Here is a 13,895-nt window from a genome sequence, read left to right as displayed (position 1 = left end):
CTACCGGAACATCGCTCACTGACGTCTTACCCGCCTCTCGGGTGTCCATGACATAGGCGACATATCCTGCGCAACCCTGCTGAAGGTAACGCCTAGCCCTCGCCGCCGAACATAAAGCTGGTCCTCGCTGTGGCCTCTCGCCCTGAATCACCAGCTCTCCCCCACTTGGGGTCCTGATCCGCACCAACTGCTGCGTGCAGTCGATCACCGCCCCATTGGGGCTTAGCCAATCCATACCGATAATCACCTTGTTCCCTCTCAACGGAATAGGAACCAAGTCTACCACGTAGCGCTCCTCGAATAACCGCAACACACAATCTCGGAATACTGCCGATGCTCGCACCGATCGGTCATCAGCAATCTCTACCTCTAAAGGGCATTCCAACATGCCCGAAGGCTCAGGAAACTTCTTGCTAAGCGCAAGAGAGACAAATGATCGGGTAGCACCCGAATCAAATAATACCTGCACTGGGATCCCGTTCACATGGAACGATCCTAAATAGGGCACATTCATCACATAACCAAAATCACAGCAACGAATCATAAAACATAAATAAGAAGTCATACCTGTCACCACATCGGGTGCAGCGCGTGCCTCCTCGGCAGTCAACTGAAATGCCTTCACTGGCGCTGCTGCTGCTGTCAACTAGGGGCAATTGGCCTTCTTGTGGCCCCTCTGGTTGCAGTGGAAACACAAAAACTTTGATGTCTGAAAAGTGGGTGCAGGGGCGGTACAATCCCTGCTGAAATGCCCCGTCTTGCCGCATTTGTAGCAGCCCGACGATCCCATCCTACATGCTCCCTCGTGCGGCCTGCCGCACTTCCTGCAGCGGCCCTGTCCTGACTGGCCTTTCGGCCTACCATCTGATCCCTTGGGCTTCTTCCCCGAAGCCCCAGTCACCTGCCCCTCCTCTACCTTCCTCTTCCGGATGTGTTCCAGATCAATCTTCCTCTCCCTTGCCCTGGCAATCATGGAATCCAGGGTAGGGCAAGCTGACAAACTAACATGCTCCCGAATGTCAGCTCGCAGCATGTCATGGTAGCGGCTCCTCCTCATGTCCTCATCTCCCGCATACTGGGGCACTAGCAACGCCCTCTCCCGGAACTTGGCGGTGATCTCCGCCACAGTCTCAATAGTCTGTCTCATATCTAAGAACTCCCTCGCCAACTGCTGGAGCTCTACTGCTGGTGCAAACTCCGCTCTAAACCGAGTCACAAAGTCCTACCATGTCATAGCCTCAACCGCCAAGGCTCCTAGAGAGTCACCAACCGACTCCCACCAATCTCTGGCCCGGTCCCTCAGACATCCTGCTGCAAATCGTACCTTCGACCCCTCAGGGCAGAAGGTAGTCAATTGTGCAGACTCAATGTCTGCAATCCATCGTCTGGCAGCAATGGGGTCCTTCGGCCCATGGAAATCTGGCGCACCACTGCCCATGAAGTCCTTAAAGGACAGTGTGCGAGATCCTGACTGGCCAGATGCCATGTCACTCCTGAACGCCCTTAGGCGGTCCTCCATCAGCTCAACTATCCCCTCCTTGATCGACCCGAAAATGATGGGGGTCGACTCAAGGATGCCTCTGGTGATATCTGACGCGATGAACACGCGTAGCCTCTCATCTACTGGCTCGGAACCTGATCCCGAACCCGATCCCTCTCCTGAACTGCAAACTGCTGGCCTCGGACGTAGTACCACCATTCTGCAATACATACAGGCAACCATTAGTGATACTGATACCTCTAAAGGGATCATATCTACTACAAGTTCCCTGGTCTTGCCTTAGCCTTCCTCGATTCAAGTACGGATCCTCTGCTTTCAGTAGTACGGGCCCATACTACCTTCCACATCTATCCGTACTTTCCTCAAGAATCGCCTCGACTCCACCAAGTCCCTTCTACTACTACTGCTGATCTCATGCTAATCTCATCCTAGGCGTGCCCTAGGTAATCACCAACCCACTCTCCGCCATCAGCTGCATAAGAAGTCCCTGCTTTCTTCCCCTAACTAGCTCGCGAATACTATTACATATTACTCAGACTAGATAATTCTTCGATTGAGAGGTCCTACCCTACAACGGTTGGACTCAAACAAGAGCTGCGAATTAGAGCTATACCCAACCTTCTGAAATTATTTAGTCCTTGCAATATGTAACTTAACATATTCGTTTACTAGTTAGTGAAAGACAACTAGAACTTCTAAAAGCACAAAGCAAGCAGCATTTGGGCATTGAGTACACATAATCAAGTATATACTACTCTGGCTATCATACCGACTAATCTGTAATAGCATGCAGTTCTCAATAAGCTGGTACACATATAACCGGCACATAAGGCATCCTTCCTAGATCCTTATCCCTAAGTTAGCATGCAGTTCTCCTGAAACTGAGACTGGTAATCATATCATAAACTTGTATGGGTACTTTGGGGAATACTTACTTGAGCTCGGCCGGTCGCGCACATCACACACTTCGTTCTTTTCCAAACTCTTTATCTTATCTTTTAGAATATCATTTTCTTTTGTAAAAATCCCTTTAGTCCCTCGATTTGAGTCCAGACACTCCCGAAGGTGCGTCCGAATCCCTCAAACCAGGGCTCTGATACCAACTTGTAACATCCCAAATTTCACGTCCAAAAATTTCATTTTTAAATCAATACTTTGGAAAAACATTTGTGAATAAATATCGTTTGATCATATCCTTTCATAAACATATTTCGTGTCTGAAAACCAGAACATAAAAACAACCATAATGTCAGAGTACAAATTCCCAGAATAACTCATGGTGCGGAAAACATTGTGCGTGTATGATGTGCCGCTACCGTGCCAACTCCATCCCCTTCGATGAAGAGGTACCTGAAAACAAAACTGTAACTGTAAGCACGAAGCTTAGTGAGTTCCCCCATTGTACCACATACCATACAAACACATAGCATACATACTGCCGGGCAATTCTGGGGTGCCCGACCTACCCAATACGGCCATTCTGGGGTGCCGACCTACCCGTGTCAAGCCATTCTGGGGTGCTGACCTACCCATGTCAAGCCATTCTGGGGTGCTGACCTACCCATGTCAAGCCATTCTGGGGTGCTGGCCTACCCGTTGGTCCTAACAACCGAACTTGGGGCTATTCCCCTCCTACTACCACTATCACATATAACATAGCATGCCAGCATATAAACATATCATCACATGCTGTCAGACATATCTGGGGTGTCTGACCTACCCTTTGGTCCGTACAACCGAACTCTACTACTATCACTTATAACATATCATGCCAGCATATAACATATCAGGTAGTAGCAAAACTAGATGATATCACAAAGACAATCACCTAACATACAACTCCTACTGGTGCGCCGGGATTGTGGCCGTAGACCCACTGCTACTGGAAGGTAACTCACCTCGTAGTAGCTGCTGATCTGTGCGGGAAAGTCCTCTGACTGCTACTGCTTCTGCTCCGGAAATCCTCCGGCTATAATTCCCACAAAACTCTTAGTCATACACTGCCAACTGCTTTTAGGGTAAAATGACCATTTTACCCCTGACCAAGTCAAAGTCAAAGTCAAAGTCAAGTTCAAGTTGACCTGACTCGCCGAATTGGTTCGCCAACTCGCCGAGTCCCTATCCTTCAATTTTAACCTTATACTCGTCTCTACTCGTCGAGTTAGGCGATGACTCGACGAGTTTTCCTTCTAATTGAACATCTACTGAATCTTCATCCGACTCGCCGAGTTGTATGTACAACTCGTCGAGTTCATCTTCAACTGATGAACAGGTCCTGTCCCTGACTCGCCGAGTTGTATGAACAATTCGTCGAGTTCATCTGCAATCTTTAGAAGATTGCCTTGGACTCGCCGAGTCTGTTCATGCACTCGCCGAGTCCCATGAATCCAGAACCATTGCTTAGTCCAGAACGTTGGGTCACTCCCTGGGACCTCCCTAAAACCTTTCCACACTCAACTGGGTCCTTGACCCAAAACAGAAAAGGGAGTCAAGCCTCGGACTCGCTGAGTCCCAAGAACGACTCGCCGAGTCGAGTATGTCCAGGTCTCATTTTCTCGATTTCTGGTGTACAACACTTGACCAAAAGGTAGATCTACGCTCCTAGGACCGTTCTAGCACGTAAAGTTACGAACTTTACGTGCATGCATGGGACTTTTGAGCCTAAAGGCCCTAAAATGGCTCCTACAATGCATGGGGCCTTCCTTGAGTGCGAAAAGCCACTCCTTTCTGCCTTGTAACCCCTCCAAGGACCTAGATCTGAAACTTCAACCCCTAACCATGCTTGCAGTTATGGTTGGTGACCAAAATGGCTTAGAAAAGCCCAAAAACTTCACAATTGGGATCTATCAAATGGAAGATCAAGGTACAGACTTTTTACCTTCAATGAGCTGAAAATGGTGCACAAACTCGGATCCCTTTAGCCTCCTCTTGTTCCTTCAAGCTTTTCCTTCCCTCCTTGGATCATAAAAGCACCAAAGTCACTCCAAATACCTTAGATTGCTTCAACAACGGATAGGGTTTGCTATGGGGGTCTTCTGGGAGCAAATGGGACGAAGGAGGCCGAGTTAAAGTGTTTAAATAGGGTGCAAACCCTCGGATAAGGGTTTTTTGTCCAGACAGGGTCTACTCGCCGTGTCCGGGACCCGACTCGCCGAGTCCATCGCTTAAGTCTCGCGTCCCCTCTCGCTTCTACTCGGCGAGTTGGTCCTTCAACTCGCCGAGTCCAAGGCCAAAAACGCAAAATATTTAAAGAACTACTAAAAAGAATACGTACCAAGAACCAGGTGCTACAATCGAATAGGATACAAGCATAAGAGTTATCGAGAAGGAACGTACCCGTGACTACCGTGGGATCTGCCACGGCCTCATTGTGGCCAATAGCAAGTAGTCGTCCTGCTCCTCCCGCATTCCCAGCTTTCGGACAGTTCCTTTTGAAGTGCCCTGTCTCGCCGCACCCGTAGCAGGCTTGACTCACTCCGGTAATGGGAACCTGATTGATGGGTTTGAGTTGAGATCTGCAAAACCGGGCGGCATGGCCCTTCCGGTCGCAGTTAGTGCAGTGCATTTCACGGCAGGGGCCGTTATGATTGAAAGAGCACTTGGTGCACTTGGGTAGGCTCCTTGCATATGTTTTGGCTGGTACAGGGGCAGCAGGAGTAGTGGCAGAATGGACAGCCGATGTCTGTTGGTTCTGGGAAGAGGATTGAGCTGATTTGCCCTTCTTCCCGTCCCAACGCTTCCTTTTGTTGCCAGATGTCTTCGTTGATGCGGGGGTAGTTGTTGTGGTTGTTGATGGAGTAGAGGGAACTTCATGATCAATCATCCTTTGGGCCAATACCTTGGCACTATCAAAGGTCGCAGGGTTTGAAGCTAGAACGTTCCCACGATACGGGGGTACCAGACCCCGGATGTATCTTTCAATTTTCTTGCTTTCGGTGGGAACCATGTTAGGACATAGAGCCACCAGGTCGCAGAACCTGGCTGTATAAGCCACTATGTCGGAACCCTGCATTTTGAGGTTCCAGAGTTCCTCCTCGAGTTTCTGAATTTCGTCCCTCGGGCAGTACTCTCTTGTCATGAGGTCTTTCAGTGTATCCCAGCCCATGGCGTTAGCTGTGACCAGAGAGAGTGATTTGACATGGCCATTCCACCACGTCAGGGCCCTTTGGGTGAAGGTGCAAGCATCAAGTTTTATCTTGCTTCCTTCAGGGCATGAGCACATTTCGAAGATTACTTCGGTCCTTTCGATCCATTGGGACAGTGCAAGGATTCCTCCGGTCCCATTGAAGTATCTAGGTTTGCAGCTGATGAAATATTTATAGGTACACTCTCGTGCACGCGGATGGATTTCACCATGGCTAGAGTTGGTGTCAGTCCCCGTTCCACTAACACCGCCAGAGTTTACTTGGGCCATGGCGGCGGTCACAGCTGCCTGAAACATCACTGGATCAAACTGCGGAGGGGGTGGTGGTGGTGGAGTTTGATTTGCAGGCGTGTTCCTGGTCGGGCGCTTGTGAGGCGGCATCTTTGACTGCATTTCATAAAGATGATGATAATAGTAAGAATCGATTGTAAGTGTGATGAGAGTGTTTCATGGACTAAATCGCCATACTCCAACTATCAGATAGAGATATAACAATAGAGTAGGGAATCACAAAGGTAAAGATTTTCCCCTAGATTAGACAACTGCCAATATTACTGGTATTAATGATGTAAAATGAGTTTGGGAAAAATGACCTAACAATAGGTCTTACATCAAACCATAAGGGAAAAATGTTCGCAGCTTAGAAGCCTAGTTAGAGTACTTTCAAAGTTAGGAATGTTTACAGACAAATGCTCCACAGAGTATACAAAAGAAAAGGCTATTCCTTAATCAAAAGAGAAGGATGAGTCGACATCTTCTACCGGCGACGGGTATCCCTCGGACGAACCCTTAGGTCTGCCAGTTGACGTACAACTTCCTGAAGATGTCGTTCATGCGCCCTCTGACGCACTCGGAGTTCCATGACCTAGGCCCGGGATGCAGCTAGCTGTTGCTGCAGAGCCTCATTGGTCCTCCTAGCTCTATCCATAGCTTCCTCGAGTTGGCGAATACAGACAGTGTTAAGGCCAGAGTTGGCGTCAATTTCCACTACTCGGTCGATGGCTGCATGACCTTGCTCGGCGTTCCTAGCAATCCTATGGACCATGATGGGCAGGACTCTGTCAGATGAACCTCCCTCACTTATATTCTAAAAGCTTCGGTCTCCGTTGAAAGGTAATGGCTGACCCTGCTCATCACTCCATCGATTCAAGGTTGTTGCCCACAAGGGAGTGGGACCTTGGAATGCCAGACGGGGGTTGGGGTTTGGAGCTACTCGGGGTAGGTTGTTAACTTCTGGTTCGGAGTCGGAGCTATCAGAAAAGCCTTCTGCACGGTGACCATCCAGAGGGATTGGGTGATCATCTTCTGGCTCCTCATCAAGTCATTCACCAATGCCTTGGTTGGGATCGTACGGATCGCCGGGGAGATGGAAGCCAGCCATGCTATCTACGCGAGAATAGGGGAAAGAATAGTTAATAGACGTACTAATCTAAGATAATTATAAGATGATCGTTATTAGTTGACCCAATACTTGCATAATGCATACATATTACATGAACTCAAAACAGGATAAACATTCGAATAAGTGACCCTAACTCTAAATCCACAACCAAACAAGGAACAGGAAATAAAGAAAAGATCACAGATTCCAAGTCTATAGCGCGTTAGTTACATGTAACCTTAAGGTATCCACTTAGCAACTATTGCCCTACTAGTAACGACCTTTTAAGTTCTCACATATGTAGTTTATAGTAACGCAGAATACTCCTATAGTATTCTGTTCTGATGTTCTTGTTGTAGTAGTGTTGGAAAGTTTTTAGACTTGTTGCAACACTACAATTATTCTTAGGCACATGCTAGTCACTCCTCAGAAAATATAGTTGATCAGGCTATATCCCCTTAGGTTTGACTATATGTCTCTAAGCCTAATTGTGATGTCCAACAATCATAATACTTTTGTTCTGTTCTAGTATGATACTGACCCTGGTATGAATAGATGTAAATATATATACTTAGTTAAATATTTTATTATTTAAAAGTATATATTCTTGGTCAGAGTGTTTTAATCCCGATGTGTTTACAGTTCGTATATCTTTTATGGGTTGATATACTTGATTCACTATAAATAGTGCTCTGATACCAATCTGTCACACCCCAAAACCAAGAACGGCGGAAACGTTCTGGGGTGGAGGACGTCATGTATAGTATCATAACAATGCATAATAGTAAAAACAAGCAACAACATCCATTGCATTAATATAAAAATTGTATTACAAGCGTGTTCTGTATAGTTTGTAAGACACCAAAAGTAAAATCAAAATAAAAGATGAGTCTTGTATGTGCTCTATCTTCTCAAAAGCTTCATCTGTACCTGTCTACTAATGACTTGAGAATAAAAGTTATTTTGAAAGCGAGTATCAGGATAAAGCTGGTGAGTTCATAAGTATTTAGTGTCATTGCTTGTATAAAAATGTTACTAACAATGTAGTGTAGTAATTGATTTCAAATATTTTGGAAATAGTATACTCCCTAGAAAACCCTATGTTTCCTAGTAAAAAGTAGTCTTCTTCCAAAACCCGATTGGTTGTGTGTTTGTTCTTTCGTAAATGTAAGGGTTTTTCCCGAGTGAAAACTATTAGTATAAGAAAATATAGTTTACTGAAACGAGTATGTGACAAAGTCACAAAGTAATGAAAATACAGACTCTAGGTGGTACTGAATGAATAATACGCCTCGAAAAGCCTAAAGTAGAAATATGCAGACTCCAGGCGGTACGCCTCGAAAAATCCATTTTTGCCTTAAATCCTTATTTAGTTAATTTAAGGTTTGAATGTGAACTCGTATGTAACCATGCTGATCGACGGCTGAATAACTGATGACCCTCCAGGTCACACGTAGTATGGTGACATTTTGTCACCCATGGGCCTTATCGGCTCGGACTGTAGCTAGGAGTCGAGATGTGGGAGTGTCTGTCCCGTATAGATCTATACACATAATGCCCGCTCTCCCTCCAGGAGACTCTGGTTACATAGTGATACCACGATGAAGTGTCGTACCGAGAAGTAGTATGTCACATTTTATTATAGTATTCAATCTTTGTATAGTGTATTGTATATTCTCTTGTATAGTATATAGTATATTCTCTTGTATGGTGTATAGTATGTTCTCTTATATAGTGTATAGCATGTATTGATACTCAATGTAGTACTTATGTAGTGACTCATAAATGTACTGACTCTTGTATGGGTCATTGTAATAGTAGTAGTGAGTAGTAATCCCTTAACTATACCTATTATAGTTAAATAGTAAGGTTGTTTTGATGCCTTTGTTACACAAAGGTACTAAACTGAAATGGAAGCTTTTATATCCAACACATATATATACGATATATAACTAAGAATTCAACGACATTCGGACAAATAACAGGTTCCCTAAGTCCACAACCAAACAAGGAACAGGAAATAAGGTGAGCTATCAGTCCTAAGTCCTTCAAGTCTTACTTATATAAATATACTGGTGTAGATATGGATTTTGAAAATATTACAAGTATAAAGAGTTTGAAAACAGTTTTATCATCAAAAGAGTTTAATATAAAGGTTTGAAAGCTTGAAAATCCATAAGTCTGATAACAATTTGAAAGTAGTAGTAAATCTTTCTGTTTATTCTAGTTATTAATCACATGTGACTATTGCAATAACTAGAAATGTTCAACTTGTATTCCCCCCATAAAAGCATTTAAAATCATTTAAAAGGTTAATTAAGGGGTATGAACAGACCTGTATTAAGTAACTCGAATGGAAGATCAATATAGGATTGTTGGGTGTCAAACGGAGTTTCGAGCACAAACGAATCCTATTTAACATATAATTACATATATGTGGATACATTAGTAGATATAACCACTAATGGTGATAGGGACATGTCTTAATGACATAAAAACACTTAGAATTAAGTGTTACCAACTCATATGGTTACACATAAGGAGTGTATGGCCCTATATTGGGGTGTAAGGCCACAAAAGCATGGATTATGTGTTTGTGCGGCCAGAGTGTGCGGCCAAGCCTGTGTGAGGCCGCACACTCAGTATGGAGTGTGTCAAAAACATGGTTTCAAGCCTTTGGGATGTTCTAGTGAAGGTGTTCTGACCATTGCTTAACCGGATTGGGAGTTTGTTGTCATTTTGGACCCTTAAAAGGGTGTGTGCGGTTGCACATGGTGTGTGCGGCCAGGTGTGTGTGGCCAGACCTGTGTGCACCCTCATACAAACGTGTCCAAATTGATTTTCCAAGGCTTGGTGATGATCCTAAGAAGGTGTTTTGATCGATGCTATGCTTGGATGAGTGTTTAAGCCCATTTTAGAACCAAAAGATGTGTATGCAGTCACACATGATGTGTGTGCGGCCGTACATACATGAAGATCATCTAAAACGATTATTTTGCATGTATTTTAGACAAACATAGATCCAAGGTTTCTGGGGTTGCATGAACACCTTACGAGTGTTAGTTTGCTCAAAACCCAACAAAAACTACAGTACATCATTAGTTTCCCACATTCATTCAAATTGTGATCTTCTCACATAAACGGTAATAAAAAACTATATTTTGGTAATGATAATCATACTTTGGGAAAACGCACACTTTTACAAAAGAACAAACATAAAGAACAGTTGAGTCTTGGTAGAAGGCTACACTAGTAGAAAATATAGGATTTTCTAGGAAGTTTACAAACATTTACATCGAACACTTACAAACTTTTACATCAAACATTTACAATTACATTCTTCAAACTTATACAAACAAAGACACTAAAATACTTATGAACTCACTAACTTTAATGCTGATCTACGCTTTCAAAATAACTTGTATTCTCAGGTCACCAATAGATAGGTACCGATGGCCAGCTTTTGAGAAGATGTAGCACATTCAAGACTCATCTTTTATTTTGTTTATACATTTTGGTGTCTTATAAACTTCAGAACACACTTGTACTAAAATTATTACTATTAATGCAATGGATGATGTTGTTGTTTGTTTACTATGATGCATTGTTGTGATACTGTACATGACGCCCTCCGCCCCCGAACGTTTCTGCCGTTCCGGTTTTGGGGTGTGACACTACCTGTTAAACGCAAAGCATCAAAAACATAAATCCTAAACTCATCCTTGCCCAAATCACATCTATGGAAATATTTTAAAGTTTATAGATTAACAGAGAGTATGCACTTACAAATACCAAACACAGATATAACAAGTAGGCATGAGGTGGGAACATTCTCACAATGGTTACTTACTGTCGGCAACGGAGAATTATGCATCACTGAAAATGATAGTCCATGCAACTCCAAGAAAATTGAAATTCTGCCACAATACATGATACCTCCACGTGTTTCAGCTATCCAAGAACTAATTGGATTCATCTTTGACGATATCACTCTTGAAAACCCAACAATGCTAAATCTTTCTGAAAAAGCAATAGTGTGTCCAAAAAATGAAACTGCCCATGAAATAAATATGATGGTTCTGAAGAATACTATTGGAAATAGGAAAATTTACTTAAGTACAGACTCAATAATCCCAAGCGCTAGTTGTCACGGTGATTCCGGCCTGCTGTATCCACCTGAATACTTACACACGTTAAACTTCAACGGTATGCCGCCACATCAACTCGAATTGAAGATCAATGCTCCTGTTATACTTATGCGTAACATTAGTCCAATTTATGGCCTATGCAATGGAGCAAGATTGATATTTACACAACTTTTATCAAGAGTCATTGAGGCATAGATAATGACTGAAACAGCAATAGGTCGTAGAGTTTATATACCACGCATAAATTTGACGCCTATAAATAACGAGCTTCTGTTTACTTTGAAAAGAAAACAATTCCCGTTGAAACTTTCCTATACAATGGCAATTAACAAAATTCAAGGCCAATCGCTAAAAAAATAGGCATCTATGTTCCACAACCTTTTTTTGGCCATGGTCAACTCTACATAGCACTTTCAAGAGCAACATCTTCACAATCTCTCAAACTTCTATCCATTCCACAGCCAAATGAACCTGCAAACTTAATCAGAAACATAGTTTATTCTGACTTTTTGTTAGAAATAGATAATACTTTAAACCATAACTAAACTACATGTATAGCATAACTAAGGTAAACCTATTATAAACATATGTCCTACGCATGTTACACTGTTTGATTGTAATGTACTTCTGGTAGGTTGTTAACACCAATTCAGATTTCTCAAACCATTTTAGTATATGATTAATGTAATTATACTATGACTTTACCCGCTAATGACCATTTTTTTCTGTTTTCCTCCTACAGCCACGCACCATCTCTTTCTTTTTGGTCCAAACTATATCAGAGGTTCGTTAGCAGTCATTCTTACATCATCAACAATACGGTTGTTAATCGGTGTCTTTACATTGTCTATATAGCACAAAATGTATTGGATAGCAGATGTCAAACCTAATGAAGAACCCATACCACTACGAATCAAAGTTATCAAAAAGTGGAAAACATGCACTACTGACCAAGATTTATGTTGCTTGTTTGTAGACAAACATGTAGGTCTCCTACTACACATCTATTAAAATATTGATTTCATATACATATATAAAAAATTATATTAATCTATTTCTGGGAGACACTATAGAGCCAGTGGCCGACCTAAGGAAAGAACAATTGTTAGATGCCAAAATGACCCTAAATCTATGCTACACTGTAACTGGATATGTCGTACTCCCAGCCAGAAAATCCAGGATGGTGGTCCGACATGATGCATTTGTACGTCTCGGTGACACAGCCCTCTTCGAACCTCTCTCTGACCCAGACTGTTGGAAAAGGTGTCTAAGTCAATAACTATAATTGGTATGTACTTGACCCGATACTAGCATGGTCCATTCGGGTTGCATCATCAAAGCAATATGTCAGGAAGGATATTTGAGTAAGAGGTTAATTATGATTTATTAATATATTATGAGTATAATATATTAATTGAAGAATCATATTATTTAATTAGTATTGATCAAGAATTAATTTAGTGATCAAAACTGACTAATTAAATTGATACATATGAGTTGTGCTAATGATCTATGGTCGGACTTGTGATGGGCTTAAGGGTTAATCCATGAAGTATTTATCCAAATCAAATGGATGGATCATAAGCTTATGCGTATGGATTAGGGTTACACACGACCCTTGATAATCTACACACACACACAGATATATATATATATATATATATATATATATATATATATATATATATATGTATTTATGTATGTATGTATTCATAAGCTAAAATCGGTGACACCTTGCATTCCAAGAAGTACAATCTGATTTCTAGTCTCCTAAATCTCTCCATATTCATCCTAATTGTTCTTGGTGTTTTGTGAATCATTTGAGGCATCATACTTGAGGTGCTAAGATTTCTTGAGGCCAAGTCATTCAAGCTACTACACAAGGTAATATTCTAACTAGATTTATGATTCAAATATCACCTTGCATGCTAGTTTAGGCTTCATGCTTTGGAAAAATGGTTATTGCATGTATAACTAGAGAAAACTTAGATCCAAATCATTAGGGTTGTATGTGTTGTTGGATTAATGTCTAAGTCCATAACTATATTTGGTATGTACTTGACCCGACCCGACATGGTCCATTTGGGTTGCACTTCACCGGCACAATTTATATGGATAGTCTTTTGAGATTAGTATATTTATGATTTATATTAATATATTATATGTTCTAATATATTAATATGGAATCATATTATTTAATTAGTATTGATCAAGAATTAATTTAGAATTAATTAAGTAATAAAAAACAATTAATTAAATATGGACTCTTATCTATATGGAATGGGCCAAGTTAATTTAGGTTGGGCTAAGCTTTCATGGATGGTCCATGGAGCTTTTAACCCATGGATCCTATGTAAATGAAAGGTCATGGGCATTAGGGTTTACATGGATGTAACCCTAATCCTCCATAATATATAAAGGGGTCCTTGGCTCACAAAATTGGCACAAGTGTGTGAAAATAAGAGTGGGCCGATTTTAGTGTGCATACATATTCTCTCAAGTTCTTCCAAGGTGTTTTGGTGATTTTTGATTCCATTTGAGGCTTCCACACTATTGGGGCTAACCTCTTAAAGCTTGAAGACATCAAGCTACATCAAAAGGTATGTCATCTAACTAGAACTTTGTAGTATAGGTGCTTCATAATATGCTAGTTAGGATGGAACCTTGGAATAGTTAATATTTGCATGTATAATAGAGAAAACATAGATCCAAGGTTTATAG

General features: G+C 42.0%; 1 protein-coding gene across 1 annotated transcript; it reads left to right on the top strand.

Annotated features, from left to right (window-relative positions):
- The first annotated feature begins 10,802 nt into the window (after positions 1-10,802).
- LOC145130112 (uncharacterized) lies at positions 10,803-11,369 on the top strand. The gene has a single exon (XM_079064965.1). It carries the CDS (start codon positions 10,803-10,805, stop codon positions 11,367-11,369), a length of 567 nt encoding a protein of 188 aa, XP_078921091.1.
- Positions 11,370-13,895: the final 2,526 nt, after the last annotated feature.

The sequence above is a fragment of the Lactuca virosa genome, chromosome 1, assembly GCF_052849685.1.
Source record: "Lactuca virosa cultivar CGN04683 chromosome 1, Lactuca_virosa_CGN04683_v6, whole genome shotgun sequence".
Taxonomy (NCBI): Eukaryota; Viridiplantae; Streptophyta; class Magnoliopsida; order Asterales; family Asteraceae; genus Lactuca; species Lactuca virosa.
Note: the sequence above shows the minus strand (reverse complement) of the source record. Positions and strands in the feature narration are given on the sequence as shown.

Coding starts and splice junctions, on each gene's coding strand:
- LOC145130112 (XM_079064965.1), top strand. CDS start 10,803: ATGCACTTACAAATACCAAACACAGATATAACAAGTAGGCATGAGGTG.